Source organism: Schistocerca gregaria, chromosome 4, assembly GCF_023897955.1.
Source record: "Schistocerca gregaria isolate iqSchGreg1 chromosome 4, iqSchGreg1.2, whole genome shotgun sequence".
In the NCBI taxonomy this organism is placed as follows: domain Eukaryota; kingdom Metazoa; phylum Arthropoda; class Insecta; order Orthoptera; family Acrididae; genus Schistocerca; species Schistocerca gregaria.
In genome coordinates, this window is record NC_064923.1 from 595,619,297 (window position 1) to 595,638,694 (window position 19,398).

General features: G+C 41.7%; 1 protein-coding gene across 2 annotated transcripts in view; it reads right to left on the reverse strand.

Moving 5' to 3' along the window:
• Window positions 1-4,014: 4,014 nt before the first annotated feature.
• Window positions 4,015-19,398, reverse strand: part of LOC126266778 (hexosaminidase D-like) — a 903,571-nt gene continuing 888,187 nt past the window's right edge. For both annotated transcript variants that reach the window (XM_049971315.1, XM_049971316.1), the window contains exons 8-10: window positions 19,088-19,364; window positions 14,396-14,563; window positions 4,015-7,133 (exon numbers count right to left, since the gene is read on the reverse strand). In XM_049971315.1, coding sequence (XP_049827272.1) covers window positions 6,930-7,133; window positions 14,396-14,563; window positions 19,088-19,364 — 649 coding nt within the window. In that variant the 3' untranslated portion in view covers window positions 4,015-6,929. The remainder of the gene's footprint in view (window positions 7,134-14,395; window positions 14,564-19,087; window positions 19,365-19,398) is intronic.

Sequence of the window (19,398 nt, forward strand, 5' to 3'; positions counted from 1 at the left end):
TCATTCAGCAAACGGAGAAAGTCATATATTAATGTGTTCTTTAGACAGGTTACGTTGTGTGTTGGCCTTTCCCGCCAAGAAAACGAAAGATGTGTCAGATTCATTACAGTGTTCCGAGTGACAGTACCTGCGAAATGTAAGGTACTGCCTGCTATAATATCGGCACTGTAGGTAGTTAGTACTGGCAGTGATATAAAATTCATATATCACCATTTCAGTATTTCTATGTGTCTATTCTGTATTGCATGAAAGACTGAGTATGCATCCACTGCTACCCATGTCTCGTTTTCAGTAATGATTCTGTTTCGAAATTCCTATTCCTCTTCATGTATTAGACAATTTTTTAATTGTTTATAATGAACAAGAGGTATTGAAACAAAAAATTCTAGCACCATTGAAGCAGAAGCAGTGTAAAAATACTAGGGATCTTTTTGGAAAAATGTAACTTTGGTATGGACCTACATTCACATGTAATGATTGTCTGATTCATTTAAATTGATCATAGGGTCCCTCCATCTTCTGTCAAACTGACATAATGAGCACTACAGTTACCACACAACGTAGCCTCATGTATAGTGCAAGGCAGTGAAAGGAAGTAATATATCTTGCTCTCTGTCTCGTGGTGGTGGTGGTGGTTAGTGTTTAACGTCCCGTCGACAACGAGGTCATAAGAGACGGAGCGCAAGCTCGATTTAGGGAAGGATTGGGAAGGAAATCGGCCGTGCCCTTTCAAAGGAACCATCCCAGCATTTGCCTGAAATGATTTAGGGAAATCACGGAAAACCTAAATCAGGATGGCCGGAGACGGGATTGAACCGACATCCTCCCGAATGCGAGTCCAGTGTGCTAACCACTGCGCCACCTCGCTCGGTTCTCTGTCTGGATCTGAAGTGTACACTCATAAGGTGAGTTAAATAAATGTATTTACGTTGCTATTCTTTCACTTTTTAAGTTATAGTACTGCCAATTGAAGAATTACTCAGTACCATCAAAATCTTCACTAAGATCTGGGAGTAGACACTACTCTTTTGGTACACAGGGTAAATGTTCCACCAAATCCCTCAATATTCCATTGTCAAAGCAAACTGAATTCCATTGTTCTGATGAAAGATTACTTTTTGTTCTTAACTCCAGGATTCTTCACTTTCTCTGCATTTTTTAAAATCCAGCTGGAGCACATGTATTGAATAATAATATCCGCAATTTTTTATTTACGCTTTGCAAGTTAAATCAATAAAACAACAAGAGCCTTTGCATCATTTACAGAATATAAATTAGCCATAAATTTGCCACAGCTGAAATTTAACTGTTTGCTCCTAAATAACTTTTCCTGTAAAATGAACTATAATCTCTTCTCTGATCTTTCCATGGAGTCTTCTTCCTCTTTCTGTCAGCATCTTTTTTAGAAAGTTTGATGTGGCCCATGACAAGTCCCCCTCCATCTCAGCCTCTTACATCGAATGTCTTCTATGATTTGTTTTATATAGTCCGATCTCTTTCCTTCCTGACAATTTTTGCACACCAAAGCACCTTTCTGGCACCATGGACGTGATTACCTGATCTCCTAACAGATGGCCTATAGTCCTCTCGTTTCTTCTAATTAGTAGTTTTCACTTATTTCTTTCCACACCAAACCATGTTATGAGTCAATTTAATTTTTCAGTGTTATTTGATAACATCAGCCTTGGATACTTAGATTCCCTACTTTTTCTGTTTTCCTGCAGCCCATGATGCACTTGCAAGCAGTGCTGCATTCCACCCAAGCACCATTAACAACTTTATTTCAATAGTTGAGAAATTTCTGTATCTTTTCAATTGGTGTGTGTGTGTGTGTGTGTGTGTGTGTGTGTGTGTGTGAGTATGGTAGAGTATGGTAGAGGGAGGGGGAGAGGGAGGCAACAACGTATAGGAAGGGAGGTATCAAAGAAGTGGACACCTTGCATGATAACAGTCTCTCCACAATATTTGGTTTACCAATGAAAGCTATTCCAGTGACAACCAAAGCAGACTTAGAAAATATACTGATGTTCATAAGCTGAATCTATACAATCAGCAAAAGCTAAAACAATTAGAAATTATGCGCATTTTCAACTTTTCACAGTGTAATGAATAGACTATTAAAATTTGGGCACAGAGCCATGCAAATAAGATCTCTTCTACTGATACTTCGGCCACATGCTGTCCGGTCATCTTCAGAGTAAGTTGCAAGACTTGTGTGGCTGCATGCCCGAAATTTAATAGTCTAATTAGAAATTGTTTTAATTAAAGTTATCATGTGTACCTGAACGCCACAGCATATTTTCGGCTCCAGTGAGAGATTCATTCAGAAAGAAAATGATTTTTGCTGAGAAAGGATAGTACCCTCATCATAACTTCAGTGTAGAGTGATCTAAAATGTACTGCTGTGAAAAAGTTAGTACTTCATTTCAAAGCTATTGAAATTGCATTTAAACCTTTTATATTTTATACTCTTTTATGAAGAAGTTGCTGTTCCCAATTTCCTTCCATATGGTTTTCTTTGTGGCAACTGTTCCAGTTTCACAATAAATAAAAATTATGAATTTATACACAATCGTGATGTGTGTCATGACCTGTTGGCTATTTTTTTCCTTTCTTACTAAAAGGAACAATATTTTGTTCAAAATACCACATTCACATACTTACCATGTGTTTGCATCTTAATAAATGCTGTATTCTCTAATATTAAGTTGACAGCCAGTCATTAGCTATCTCTTTAAAATATATCAATGCTAAAAAACTTACTCTTATTTGAAATTCCCTTAAAAGTTAGTAAATTTATTTTAAAATCCATATACTGTAGCAATAAATAAATAGATATCAACGGATTCCATGTGTGTTGTTAGTAAACTAAGAGCATGTCCATAAGAATTGACAATTTATGCCATTGTGTCTACAGATGAGGCAGTGGAATGCTTCTTTCTCATCTCCACCTAAAGTTAGACACACACCGAATGCTTTACATCAGTAGCATCATAAATTGTTCGAACTTTTCCATCTGTAATTTCCAACTGCTGAAGTCAGCTGAAATGTCAATGCGTGCATTAAATTTGATAGTATCTCATGCAATGCACTTACTCCCTTATCTCAACTACAAGCATGTCCTGCACTATTGTAATGTCAGTTTCTGTAAAAATAGCAATTTTGTGATGGAGTAAAATTTAATATAAATGTATGCCCAAAATTTGTATAAGTATAAAGAAGTATAAATGTTTATGCTAAAAACAACTGTCAGAACTTCATATCATATTTTGCTATGTGGTATTCCCATTGATATTAATAGCAAGTTGTCACATGGTGATAGCTTTTTAAGACTAAAGACTTATCTTTGAAGAAACAGAAAGTGCCAGTAGATCAGAGTTTCATGTTTTTAATTCTTGTGACAATGTCCTTGTATTAAAGTTGTTGAGACTATGCCCAGCAACAAATCTGTGTCAAGTTGCCCTATGTCCAACAATCTGTAATTCAATTAAATGCCAAAGAGAACACCAAGATCCATCTGAGATAAAGTTTCTGTTTTGGTTTTTTGTGACAGGTCAGTCCTGTCCATGACGTTTCTAGTACGCACAAAACCTTTGTTTTCATCCACTGTTTTACAATGAAAGCTAGAAGAAATAAAGTTGGTGACATTGTGACCAATGGAAGTGAATTGTGAGACATATGATTCAAGCAATCAGAGACTGGTTAACAACACATTAAGTGCCTGAAACGTGTAGTGGCTCATTCAATAAAAAGTAAAAGTCCCATTTCTGATCAAGACACATTAATTGCTCTTTGTCAGTAAATAGTAACTATTATGCTTCCAGTGTCTCTTTTTATCTTTTTTATTTATCATTTATTTTAGTCAGTAACCAGTTATTTCCAAAAAAGTAAAGTAATTCAAAAGAAATTTATACAGTTCTTTCGACTACATTCACCTGTGTAGTAAAACTAGTCTCAACGATTATCTTTGCTGTCAGTTATAAAGAATTGGATTCAGGCTCACAAAGACAAAAATGAAAATGCAGAGTATTTTATTTTAAAAACAATTTCCACATGAATAACTATTTAACATAATCAGTCCTGCATTTTAAAGTACTTGTAGTAAATACTGTTTAAAAAGAGAAAACACATTTAAAAACAATGCATATTTGAGGAATGTGAATTTTGAGAAAATAACACAGACTATAAGTGATTTGTGGGGGTGGGATAGGCAAAGAGGATGAAAATAAAATTTCACTCTCCTTAGCATTCAGTGTTCATTAAACTAGATACTGTCCTCCTGTTTATGTAACAGCCATTATAACTATGAATTATAAATACCTTTTGATCCAGTCATATAGGTCCTTTCATACATTCTCCCTAAGGAGATCTTATACTTCACATAATAAACAATATATTTTTATTATTACACAGCTTTCTTTCTTTCTTTAATGTTCTTTATCTGAAACAGCAATAATATCCTGTGTCAAACTATCATCAAATTTATTTTAGAAGCTGATACTGTTTCAAGATGTAATAGTTCATTCAAATTACAACCAGAATCACACAACACATTGGGTAAACACACTCAGACTAACACTTAATCGAGTTTAAGCTATTTACATTGCAGCTGTTAAACAGAACAGCAAAACTTAAACAATGTGCCATCACTTTTTTTGAGTTCGTTGTGTCAGAAATAATGTTATACAGTTGGTCCCAGTTGGTGCTGCACAACATGTGGCCAAACACTACACAACACGAACAGTACTAGGGCTGCAATAAAAGCCACAGGCACATTTAATAATTTGCAAATACTGATTTACATTATCATACTCCTCATATATGTACATATATTCACTGAAAATAATTCTTTCCAACATCCATTCCATATTCTCCAAATAGTCAGACCTGTTAAGTATAAACAACTATAAAACATTTTATTTAGTCAACACAAATATCAGAAGGTCTCTTGAAACATCAGGCAATACTGATAGAGACTTTTGAATGTACGAGATCAGTGGCTCACAGTGTGTATAAGAATGATGACATGCAGATGGCCAAGTCAGCTAAACCAATGGGAATGACAAATATGTGAACACTTACTTTTACATGGTAAATACTAATCAGAGATGGAAAACATGAATTTATCATACCATACATAGTTGTGGTGTTTCCCCAAATCTGACACAGGGTTCCAATTCAAATGTATAAAGTAAAGTCTCTTACCAATAATTATTTAACATCATTATTTACAATTATGTCATATTCAGATATTGCAACATAGTGTTATGTCCGTATCATTTTGGCTATACTTTCTCATTCTGCTCCCACAATAAACCAGAATTCATAAAATACATTTTCATGTAGGTCAACATCAACAAATGCAAAATGGTACATGTTTACAAAGTTGTTCCACTTCACATTTTCTTATAAGACTGTTAAAGTATGTCACTGAATTAGAATTTTCTCAGCTTTGTAAACATTTACAGCAACATACATGTCGTTTATAGTTCTGACACATACAGCTACTTTTTTGTCTCCTTAATTTTGTCAGTGTTTTGAATTTCATTACCTATAACTTTCATTAAAGTTCTAACAGTCTCCACTACCAACTTTGAAAATTCTTGACTGAGTATTATCAAATGAGTTTTGAACCTTTTTGACGTATTTCCTCTTACATGAAGGTTACTGTAAGCTATAAATTTATTAATAAATAGCTTAAAAGCCAAACAGCTTTAAGTCAAACGTTTTCAGCTGAATAAAATACAGCAAGTGATCCAACAAGCAGTGTTCTGTGTGACAAAAAATATCTGTTATTCAAGATACATGACTATTGCTACCAATCAATTTGCTTAAATGTCAGCTGAAAAAGAGGGAATTGTTCTCATTGCCAATAATCATAGAAAATGTAAGAATTTTTAACCTTAAAAAATATAAAAATTAACATAAAAAGTAATTCATTTCCATCTACCTTCAGTTTCTTTCCTTCCTTTTTTACACCTGTGGTTTGGTTTCTCATCACTTTATCTCACAACTTTTGTGAATGCATCAATGAGAAGTGTTTTGACACCTCTTGCAGTTCTGTAACAAGTGAATGTATTTCTGCAGCTGTTCTGTGATCAATACTGATCTGAATCCTTCATATCATCAAGCAGTCGTTGCACTTGGTACACTGGAACTGCTGTTACTGCTTCTAGTGTCAATGGTTCCATGCTAACAACGCATTTTTGCATATTACTAGGTGGAGGCAAATATAAAGTTCTATCAAGAACAGATTGCTGACACACAGAACTCTTTATTACATACCTGCTTCAGTGTGTTGCTGACAGGGTTCATGAAAGCAGGTAGTTGTAAAATATGATAGTGAGTTGATAGTGCTCCATTGTTCTTGTTTGAACATAAATGCAGCAGCAATTAGGAAAAGAATTTGGTGAAAGGCAGAACACAGATTGCTTCCCACTGGTGGACTGTGTTACAGTAAGTAATGAGGTTGACAAAGTGAGCAAAGCGTTGGGATGGTATCGGGTATCTTTCCTTGAGTGTAGCCAGTATGTACAATACTCGTTCAGTTTTCAATAGCATCAGGATATAATGAGAACTCAGACTTGGAATTTATCAAAACTATAGCTAAAATTCTATTATAGTCAAATGAGGACAGTGTGAGTCTGAGGAATACTAGAATTGTTGATAACTGATATTATTAATTGTTACTGTAAAAAAAAATACTGTGCCACTACTGTAAACAGACGAATGGCACCCCAAACGAAAGTGGCTTTGTCGTGTACACTTCATCATTGACAGAAGACGACTGCTTAACAGATTATGTGTCGGCAGGTGGATGTGTTGCGGCTCGGAATTCGCCAGCGCTATGAGACCACATCAGAGGTGTCGAGGCTGGGCGGCCCTCGCCTCGGCAGGCTGGGTTGTGCGTGAAGGCGCGAGTGCAGCGGCTACTGCTGGGGCGGCCGCGGTGGGTCTCCTGGCAGGGGGATGCCGAGGCGGCGCAGGTCTTGTAGCGGCGGCAGCGGCCGTGCCGGCCACGTGCGTGCAGCCTTCAGCGCCACTGCGTCCTGCTGAAGCCGCTCCAGGTCTCTCACCAGCGGGTACAGCCGCTGCTCCACCCACTCCGTGATCGTGTAGCCGTCGAACACATCCTGCAACACGGATGTAAACCGTATACCGCTGTCGGTTGGAGGACGTACCGTCCAGTCAACTTATTTTTTACACTCTAAAAAATCGTCAGATGTATGGAAAGGAGAGGAAATGAAAAATAGGAGAGAAGAGCAGAGGAATAGGTGGGGGAGGAGAATATAGGAGACTAGACGAGAAGAGGGGAGAGAAGTGAATAACAGAGGAGAGGTGCAGAGAAGAGGAGTGAGTAACATAGGACAGTAGATGAGAACAGAGGAGTGAGTAACATAGGACAGTAGATGAGAACAGAGGAGTGAAAAACGGAGAAGAGTAGGCGAGAAGAGAAGAGAGGAGAGAAGAGTTGTGGAAAGGAGAGAAGAACTGTGGTGAGAAGTGAAGAACAACGGAGAGGAATGAAAAACAGAAGAGAGGAACAACGAACAGAGGGAAGGTGCAAAGAATAGGGGAGAGGAGTGAAGAGTGTACGAAAGCAGCGAAAAATAGAGGAGAGGAGTGAAGAATAGAAGAAATGAGATGAAAGTTGAAGTAACTTGGAGTACCACAATGTAAGAATCGTTCATTACCGTCAGTCTGAAGATTGGTCGGCAACTATTTATCTAATCCACTCTTCTGCTCTCCCTATTAAGCTCGTATGAAATCAAGCTAAATACTCTGGCTTGATTCAGAAAGCATCAGTTCTTTCGGCATGATCTCCAAACAGCGACGAAGTATGAAACAACATTCACTGAACAGTGTTCACCTGGTCCAAGATCCAAAAAAGACGTAATACACGTTGAGGGATTCCAGCTACCACGACAAATCTGGTCGAAACTCAACAGCATTAGGATGGGTCAATGAAGGTGTGATTATACCTTGACGAGGTGGTGTTTCCGTTAGGCTACTGACTGTGATTCTTGAGAGAAGAAGTAAGCAATAAAACACATGATTAAGAAGTGCCCACCTCAAAGATTTGTCAGAGATCTGAGGATTCCATACAAAGTGAGTGTTGTGGAGTGGCTCTAATTTGGACATTACCATTTGATTGTATATACTGACTGAAGCTTCTCATAATGAGAAATGAGAAGTGGCGAGCTATATGTTCATTAAATAAACTTTTTATAGCCAAGACCGGTTTGGACACCTACAACTACCATCTTCAGATCTTCAAAATCTTTTTTGGGTTGTATGTCATGTTCCATTGTGTGTCCATTATTCAAACGATGCTAATATTGTACTGGAGAGCATATTTCACATTCCAGACAAATTTCTCAAAAATAAAATTACAGGTTTATCACAAGGAAAGTATACACACCTAAAACTCACCTTGTACAACTTGGCAAGTCCATGGAACCTTCTCACTCGAAATACATGGTTGTGTATTTCGAGTGAGAATGTTCCAAGACGTGTTTCACTCGTCATGTAAATGTAAACATTGGCATAAATGCGCACTTTTCTATACATTGTGTATCTTAGAAATTGACAAGCATCAAATAAGTACTACATACGTAGACATTCCAAGTTCTATAAGATGCGTTATAGCTGTGAACATGTTTACTTATGACGGGACTCTTTGTAATTTTATTTCTGATAAACTTATTTGAAATGTGAAATATACTCTGCACTAAAATGTTAACATGGCATGAGTAGTGAACGCACAATGGAACATGACGTACAACAAGAATATGTTTTTGAAGATCTAAAGACGACGGTTATGTCTGTAGAAAGTATTTTTAAACGCGATATTGGCTATAAAATATTTCTTTAATTGTAAATACTTCTGATACTCGTAAATTAATACGATACGAGCCTGTTACTACATCTTTACAGAGTGCTGACTACTTAAATCGAACAAGCCATTAAGTAATGACTGAACCTCAGTTCGATTTTACACCGAACGTGAAATTAGCTCCTTTCCTATTGGGTACTTATCGAGACTCTCACGTTCAGCGGATAGTTTCGTTTGACTGTAGAAGTTTTCTGATTACTCCATTTCACAACAAGGGAAAGACACTGGATGCAACGAATTACAGAACAAAATCGCTGACGTCCATCTGTCGCAGAATCCGTGAGCACATTCAAGCTCAGACGTTATTTCGGTTCTGTAGGAAAACAAGAGTCTCTCAGAGATTCAGCACGGTTACAGGAATAATCACTAGTGTGAAACACAGCTTGCTTTAATTAAAAACTATATACTGCAAGCAATAACTGACGCAACAGAGACCATCTTCCAAGATTTAAGAAAGACTTTAGACACTGTACTGCGCCGAAGAGTACTATCCAAAATACAATCACAAGCAGTATCTTCTCGAATGCGGCTGGCTTGAGGAATATTTCAGTAATAGACCCATGTATGTTTTAACGGATGGCGAGTGCACCACAAAAACGAAAGCAACATTTGGTGTCCTACACAAAGGTAATGGGACCTATAATGTTTCTAATATAAAAAGCGTCGGAAAAAAATCGGAAACACCATAAACATCACAATTACCATGCCTAATACGGTGTAGGAAAATCGCTTTCATTCAAAACAGCATCCAGTCGTGTCGGAATCAATAAATATTGGTCTTACATGGTTTCCAAACAAAACTACACCACTCTTCCTGCAAAATAGAGCAAATGCAGGTGATGATGACGGAGGTGGATAGTGATCACGATCCTTCTCTCCAAAGCAGGCCATAAAGACTCAATAATGTTGAGATCTGGTGAGTGTAATGACCAGAGAAGTTGCGTCAATTCATCCTCGTTCTAGGCGCTACACTCTGGAACCGCGCGACCGTTACGGTCGAAGCTTCGAATCCTGCCTCGGGCATGGATGTGTGTGATGTCCTTAGGTTAGTTAGGTTTAAACAGCTCTAAGTCCTAGGGGACTGATGACCTCAGCATAGTCCCATAGTGCTCAGAGCCATTTGAGCCATCATCACTCTCGACGATGCGAGATGCAGGAAAGTGGACCCTGTCATCTTAGAACACAGTATCATCATTTGGGGACAAACATTGTATCATGGGATGGGCCTAATCAGCCAAAATTATTTTAAAAAATGGCTCTGAGCACTATGGTACTTAACTTCTGAAGTCATCAGTCCCCTAGAACTTAGAACTACTTAAACCTAACTAACCTAAGGACATCACAAATCCATGCCCGAGGCAGGATTCGGACCTAGGACCGTAGCGGTCGCGCGGTTCCAGACTGAAGCGCCTAGAACCGCTCGGCCACTAGACCGGCTCAAAATTATCACTTAATCCTTTGTAGTAATGTGACCTTGCAGAATAAACAATGGTGTGTAGTAACGTGACCTTGCAGAGTAACCATGGTGCCCATGCAATATTGTGATATAGTTCCCAAATCATCACGGAACCGCCGCCCTATTTTACTCTTGGGACATTAGCGCGGACAGAAGCTGTGAACAGTATGAAGCAAGATTCAGCCCGTCAAATGACAATGTTCCATTGCTCTATAGCCCAAGTTTTGTGGATTAGCATCACGTTTTCCTTTTATGGGCATTTCCACCACTGAGGGTTGTTTCTAGAAGAAAGAATCGGTTGGTAGGACATGTTCTGACACATCAAGGGATCACCAAGTTCGTACTGGAGAGCAACGTGGAGGGTAAAAATCGTAGAAGGAGACCATGAGATGAAAATAGTAAGCAGATTCAGACGCAGGTAGGTTGCAGTAGGTTCTTGGAGATGAAGCAGCTTGCACTGGATAGGGTAGCATGGAGAGCTGCATCAAAGCAATCTCCAGACTGAAGACGATAACAACATGGAGAGTATGAAAACGAAACAAAATTTAGTACCAATTCATAGAACACTTGTCTGAAACAGCTCCGAGTGGGCACACGTTTTGTTGTCCCTGTACGATAGATGAATAGTCATAATCATGACCTCACACCCCGAATTACTGGGAAGAGGCCTGGGGTTTACTTTCATGCACTGGTCATTTGGTGGTCTGAGCTACAAAGACTTTTTGCCAACGTCCTTCACGACAAATACAAGCTTGAATGTCGTGGAATCCAGAATCGAGATGGCGACTGCTATTGGGATGGCATCGAGAGAAGGAGAAGGCTTGCGTCTCCTCCAACACACGACAGTGCAAGTGGTTGGTAATACACTGCCGGACAAAAAAGTGAAACATTCAGAAGACAGGGCTGGATATCAGCGTAACTTCGTACATGTACGGTTATGTAAATGATTAGAGTTGAAATTCGCAGGGCCAGGTAGAACGGCCAAGACAGTGCGTTAGTGTTGATCGTGTTTAGCTTTATTACCACGCCTGGTAAGACACCAAAGGTACGTGAAGAGCGCCAGACGTTGAGAGATAACTGTGTAGGACACGGAGATGCCACGTACACTTGTGAGACAGAGTTGTCAGCACGAGACAGATACTGATAGGTGTTTCATTGTTGCCAGCTGGTCGAATCGTGCGATATCCAGGAGGGGCATTTGAATGTGATAGTGTCCCGATACTGGATTGCATGGGAACGTAATGGCAGTCATACTCGTCTGACCACCACAAGTGAGCATTGCCATATTGTGCACCAAGCACATCGTAGCCCCATTACATCTGCAACAGCAAGTGATACACTCCCAGCAATATTGTGTGTCATTCCACACGGCTCGTCAGAGACTAGCAAGAGGCAGACTAGGGAGTGACCGTACCATGTACAAGCTGCCGTTAGCACCTTAGCACAAACGGCTGTGTTTCTAGTGGTTCTGTGACCGTGATGGATGGAGTGATGATGAATGGTGTTGTATTGTGTTTAGTGATGAATTGTTGCACTACCCCAGATGATCGTCTTCAGTTAGTATGGCAGCGACATGGCGACAACTCTCATTTTTCCAATTTTTTTGGAGGATTATAGCTGTGTTAATCTTGATGTCATGGTATGGGGTCATCAAACACGACGTCAGGTCACAGATGATAGAGATTGAGGGAACATTGAGGGCGCAACGATACGTCACGGACATCCTCAGTCCTCTTGTGTTACATCCCATGCTACACTATCTTGGTGCCATTTTTGAATAGGAAAATGCTAACCCACAAATGGCAAGTGCCTCTGTGAATTGTCTGTGTGATGCTGAGGTACTCCCGTGTGCCAGCAAGATACCCAGATCCGCCCCAAATACGAAGGTAATCCCAAAAGTAAGGTCCCCTATTTTTTTATAAGTACGTAGACCTATTTATTTCTACAATGGTTTACATCAGTTTACGGCTTGAACATTTAGCTATTTTTCGACATAATCAACATTATGTAGATGCATTTTCTAGACGCTGTGGCAGTTTTTGTATGTCCATGTGATACCAGCTCGCCGCCATGCTTTTCAGAAAGTTTCGTCGCAGCTGAATCACTTTCCCGCCAAATGTTCTTTCAACCTAGGGAACAGGTGATAGTCACTGGGCGCCACGTCAGGACTATAGGATGGGTGGGTGATTATGTTCCACTGAAACTTTTTCAGGTTCGCCGAGCAATGTGTGGGCGAGGGTTGTCATGGAGAATGTGTACGCCCTTGCTCCACTTTCTTCTTCTCCAGTTCTGAATTGCTCGTTTGAGTTTTTTCAGAGTCTCACAGTACCTGTTAGCGTTAATTGTGGTCCCAGTGGGCATAAAGTCGGCCAACAATACCCCTTTCTGATGCCAAAAAACGGTTGTCATGACTTTACCGGCAGATTGTGTTTGTTTCAGTTTCCGCAGCTTTGGCGAAGAAGGATGCCGCCACTAGCGTGATTGTTGCTTGGTCTCAGGTGTAAAGTGGTATGCCCACGTTTCGTCACCCGTGACAATTGAGTCCAGATAGTTGTCCTCTTCGGCTGCAAGGTGGTGAAGAAATGCGCGGGACGCATCAACTCGTTACCGCATCTAGTCTCAGTCAGCATGCGTGGCACCCATCTTGCGCACACCTTCCGGTAGTTCAATGTTTCCGTTCAAATTCTGTGAGCGGTGCTTTGGGGAAACCTCAGGAGCCAATGTGCAGAGGTCATCCAGGGTGGTCCTCCGATCTTCAGGCCTGCTTTGCTCACTCCTCAACACTGTCTCCTCAGAAATTGACTGTCTCCCGCTCCTTTGTTCATTGTGAATTTCGGTCCGACCAGCTGAAAACTCTCTACACCACTTACAAACATTTTTGACATCCATGCACGACTCATCATACACTTCCGTCCATTGGTGATTGATTTCAATCGGCCCAGTGCCCTTTTCGTTCAAAAACCGAATAACTGCGCGCAATTTGCACTTGGCGGTAACGTCCAACGGAGCTCCATTCTCAACTGCTGCCAAACCAAGACTGAGCGCCTAAGCGCGGCGTAGTCATGTTTACACACAGTGCGTGAAGCACTCTTCATAACGAAGTGACTAACTGCCACACAAACAGATTTCTGTACTTATAAGAAAATAGGAGACCTTACTTTTGGGTTTACCCTCGTACGACGTGTGGAACCAGATCGAACGTTGTCCCAAGGCCAGTATGTCGGATATCGTGGGCAAGTTACGTCAATTCTGAGCCCACTTTTCTCAGTACATCTTTATGACACTCTTTCCAACCAAATCAGCGCATCCATCCAGGTCAACGGGGATGCAACGTCAGCTGGTAAGTGAACTCATACTGCAAAGTTCTTTGTAAGTTTGACTCGATACTGTAATCACTGAAATAAAATCACGTACCCTCTCAACCCGTGAAGGTTAATTTCGTTTCCTCCTCCTCTTCTGGGTTCATCGGTTTTTTACACAGGCAGCATAATTCCGACTTCCAGTAGAGTTCAGTCTCTGGTTAGAACTATGTCTGGTTGAACTACGTCTGGACAATAGGCCACCAGCTTTTTATGTCAGCTCCCTTGTTTACAGCCTTAACAGAATTCGCTAACTTTTGAAACCATTGACATGCTCTGTTAACTATGTAACCTCTACTATCAATGTACACCAAGCTGTTGTGATTTACTGAAGCCAAAGATACCTCTAATTGCTCAATAATACCATAACTGACATGCTTGCTCTCCCTTCCATATAGTGCCAACGGCCTCATCCGGCCGCGAATGGTCTTGTCTCAGATGGTTCAAATGGCTCTGAGGACTATGAGACTTGACATCTGAGGTCATCAGTCCTCTAGAACTTAGAACTACTTAAACCTAACTAACGTAAGGACACTACACACACACACGTCCGAGGCAGTATTTGAACTTGCGGCCGTAGCAGCAGCGCGGTTCCGGACTGAAGCGCCTAGAACCGCTCGGCCACAACGGCCGGCTGTCTCAGAAGGCGACCGCTATGATCAGCCAGGAGAGAATGTACAGTACCTGCAGGGAGTCCTGCGCGGAGCGGACGAGCGACAGCACGGTGTGGTAGACTCGCGGCTGCTCAGCCATCAGCTCGTCCACGCGCAGCGGCGTCGAGAAGTTGTGTCGCACGTTGTACTCCGTCATCCAGCCCTTGTTGTGCCGCACGCTTTCAAGCAGCTCCTTGGCCTGTGGACAAGGAAAATGTCGCGTTTAACAGTGTCTTGCCTCAACATAATCGTGTTCCACGTTAGCCCCAGGTATGTGGTCACTCCACCGTGTCGAAACGTGACGGAACTACAGCGCTTCCTCGCAGTTTAAGAAATGACCGTAGAATTACGACCATCAAAAAGAAGAAAGGAAGGTTGGGATTCATCTTCCCGTCAACAACGAGGTCTTCACACATAGCCCAAACTCGGATTTGGCAATGGTTGCAGGGCAAATCGACTGTGTTCCTTTCAAAGGAACCATCTCAGCATTAACCTTAAGCGATCATGGAAAACTACGGCCGGACGTGGATTTAAAATGTCTTCCGTTCTAATGTGAGACCAGTGTCTCAGTACTGCAGCACCTCTTTCTGTCATTACTGACGACAGAACACGCTAACATGAACTGGGAATCTGACAGAATAATCATTTATGAGGACAAAGAGATGGCTTCGATATCAACGAAATGTTGACATTGTTATACTGTGTGAGTGGGTGGTGTCTGTTCTTTCAGACGCGTCCGAAAGAACAGTCACTATGCTCTCATATAATCGATTGATGTCGATGGGCAATGAATCCATAGCCTTCAGTGCATACACATGTTCGTTCGACCTCCAGCTGGCATTTAAACTTAGCGATCATAGAAGAGATGGAGGTGACTGCATATAAGTGGCGCTAGGTGGGAATTTGAGACGTCCGGGGAGCGTGCCGAGATAGTTCACACATTTGCGATAAACACTGCGTGTGGCGCTATGGTTAATGCAACAACCTAGTAAGCAAAAAGCCACGTGTTCGAGTCCTGGACCGGCACACATTTTTACTCGTCTCCGCTGCTTCTGCAGAAAGCCCCGACGCAGTTTGTAACATTGGTTCCTTCCCTTTCCTTTAGTTTCTCCCCCTACCACTTCAATTTACATGGCAAATTGTTGGTAGAAATTACGATGCAACATAGGTCAAATCACAATCCCAATAATCGATGAGCTCTTGGGCCCAAAAACTAGTTTTGCTTCCAGCGGCTATAGAAGTGAATAAATTAAGAAGACAATGGGACTACCCATACCCAACGAAAATAGTGAAGTATCGGAAAACAATGAAAGAGAAAAAAAATATCTGCGTGCCTACCACATGTCTCTGCAGTTTCCTCAAAAATCGTCCAAGTTCCGTATTAAGATCACTTTCAAAAATAAGGAACCTTCTGGGCACCGTGATAGCTTTGACTTCGTAAACCTGGGGCCTTTCACATTCGGTGCTAATGAGGAAAATCTTACAGAGGATAAACTCCGCGCTGTCTCCCCTATGTTGCACTGAGCATGTGTGCAACGTAAGACCAGGGCATGTAAATAAATCTGCATTGTCCGAGTACACAGCTTAACAGAAAAGCAAATTATCGGTTTCGAAAAGTCGTCTGTCATCTGCAGAGATAATAGTTTTTTTGCGACAACCTCCTTAGGGAGACAACGGATGTGTGAGTGCCGACGAATCTTGTTAATCGAGCTCATCATTTTGCCATCAGCGCATCATGGAAATCAGGCTCTGAAGCCAGAAGATGGAAGAGGCAGCAGTCCGCATCTCCTAGCGCAGCGGTGAACGGCGGACGCGAGTTGCCAACTACGTAAACAACCATGCGGGCCGGCTGTTAAAAGTGTTGTGAAGCGGACGTCGAGAGATTTAAATGTCCACTGTCAATACTCGGACTGGGATCCATCGGCACTTTGCCAGAAGATGGGAAGAGAGTGAGTAACCTTTCCGAAACGCCTCGCTGAAAATGCAATCTTATGTGGCAAGAAACTCATGAGGAGGTTATTTGCACTGACACATCGCAAAAAAACTTCATAGACACATGATGGCTAAATGTCAGTTGCATGCAGTCCATTATTAAAATCCTGTTAAGCTCCGCATTATAGAAAATGAGTAAATAAGTTAGAATATTAATTAAATGGAAGAAAACCTATTGACATTAATAAACTAAACGTAGGGTAAATAAGAATGACAGAGGTGTTTGTTGCAGGATTCTAGTATGAGTCGTTTACGAGATATATTCTGAATAGTTCTCACACCAACACCTGTGCAATACCTGTGGTATCACACACTGAGGAGCAACAGACGTGCATACTTTAATCATGTGCTTTTTGGCCAGCAACGAGACAACTGGTCGTCAGTGGCAGCGGTAATACACGCTTCCTGTCTGGTATGGACGTTTATGGGATTGGTGTAGTGCATTACCGGATGGCACTCTTCTGTCGACAGCTTGATCGTGCGTGAGGTCCATTATGTGCCCCCCATCCTTCAAGTGTAAGAAAGCCTTGGGCAACATTGGCAGTCTGTTGTTACAACGGCTGCCCAGTTGATCTGCACCGACTGATGACCGGCTACTGTTAACTCTGCCTGATGGTTATCGCTCACGAGCTCAAACGAAGCCGCCAGCTAAAGAAAACAGGGAAGTGCCTTATATCAGACCAAGCAGAGAAGTACCCTGCGCTAAGAGTGTGATTTATCTCTAGCAAAATTTTCTACGGGCGTGTCCTTACCTCCGATTGGCTTAATCAGATTCATCCTCTTGCCAAACGAACCGTTGGCTAGCAACTTCGTTTTTCTCGCCTAACATCCGCTTCTCCCAAGCTAAAGGAAACACATACCACCAAAAATTTTCCTTTCTATAGCGTTCATAACAAAACTGGACGATTTCAAAAAGTAATTTATTGTTGAATAATTTCTTTTATTAAATACAAATCTGAAATACAATAATAGGCAAAGGAAATTATTTTCCGAACAATACGCAAGGCATACTTACACAAAGGCAAGTGAATGGGCAAGATGTGGTGTGGGACAGGTGAGAATCATTTCATTATATCGTTCAGTGTTAACAGTTGCAGAATGAGTTATGTGTCGTGTGTTACTCTCAACAGAAAAGAAAAATAATCCGGACTGACGATGCCAATCATCGAATCTGCACATCACACTGTGACGTTGTGAACAGTAACAAGCTTCTCGGCAAATAAACGAGAAATTTCCTCAGTCCAGTACGTGATATTTATTATAAAGAACAAAGGGCTGGGAATGCGCCTCATCACACGACCGTATACTGCTGCCTGGATGTGTTTTTCTTCAGACATACTGAGCATATTCTCACGGAATCGGATTCGTTACTGACGGCCGTCCGAATTACTATTAAGGTCTTGATGTAGAATACTCACAGGTGTGACAGTTGCTCCAAGGCTTAGTGCATGGTGCCTGGAGAATTTGAATGGAGTTCGAACCACAGTCTGTTGAATACTATGTTTTCATCTACATCTATGTGATTGCTCTGCTATTCACAATAAAGTGCCTGGCAGAGGGTTTCATGAACCACCTTCAAGCTGTCTCTCTATCGTTCCACACTCGAACGGCACGCACGTAAATTTTTCAGTGTGAGCCTTGATTTCTCTTATTTTATCGTGATGATCATTTCTCCCTATGTAGGTGGGTGCCAATAGAATGTTTTGCAATCGGAGGAGAAAACTGGTGATTGAAATTTCATGAGAAGATCCCGTCGCAACGAAAAATGGCTTTGTTTTAATGATTGCCACTTCAATCCACGTATCATGTCTGCGACATTATCTCCCCTACTTCACGATAATACCAAACGAGCTGCTCTTCTTTGTACTTTTTCGATGTCATCCGTCAGTCCCACCTGATGCGGATCCCACGCCGCACAGCAATACTCCAGAATAGAGCGGACAAGCGTTGTGTAAGCAGTCTCTTTAGTAGACCTGTTGCACCTTGTAAGTGTTCTACTAATGAATCGCAGTCTTTGGTTTGCTCTACCCACAATATTATCTATATGATCGTTCGAATTTAGGTTATTTATCATTGTAATCCCTAAGTATTTAGTTGAATTTACAGCCTTCATATTTGTGTGACTTATCGCGTCCGATCAGTTTTTAACGGTCAATCCCGTTCATCTGTGGTTGCTCGTCTATGTTCGAATCACATTATCTTGTGGAACAAGCTAGTTAAACGAAGCGCTAAAATTGCGTTGCATTTCCGTCAGACTCTAACCATTTTGATAATACACCTTCACCTGATCTACAATCCATCGCATGTGAAAGGTTGACTGTGAAGGTGGAAAGGTCAGCAATATTCGTCCCCAGAATGCCCCTACTCTGTGTCACAGCCACTAATAACTTCGCGTTTCACTGACAAACCATGTATGCGTAAACTTGAGTAATTTTAGATTCTCTTTGTAAAATTCCATGTCCCGTTGAGATGCCGATTTGTTAGGACCCTTTGGCTGCCTCCATTGTACTAATATGGTAAAAACACATGCAGGTTGGTTGCCCGGTGCCTGGAGATGGCGCCTATCAGTAGCTGGCACTGTCTTAACGGAAAAAACTTTCTCCCGCCGTTTCCAGGCCAGGTTTTGGGGTCCCTTCGGACACGAAAACCATAGGATCGAGACTACCTGTGAGGTTCATACATGACGCAACAGGTTCACACTTGCAGACAATATGTGCTGTGGAGTACTCACCTCAATCTCGGCGGCGTGCAGGCGGTAGGTGAGCTTGAAGAAGGGCGCGCCCGGAAAGAAGCAGCGGCCGAACTTCTCCCAGAGGAAGGGGTCCGAGTTGAGGTTTACGACGTAGTCGTGCTGCGAGCCGACGGGCGCGCGCGCGCAGCCCAGGTTGGACTGCAGGTCGTGCCGCAGCGACTGGTTGAAGAAGCCGCGCGACGTCGCCAGCAAGTTGACTGCCAGCGACGGCACCGCCGCCGGCAGCAGCTCGCACAGCACCGAGTAGTGGTCGTACCTGGAGCGAGGAGTCGCACAGTGGGGTGAAGTGT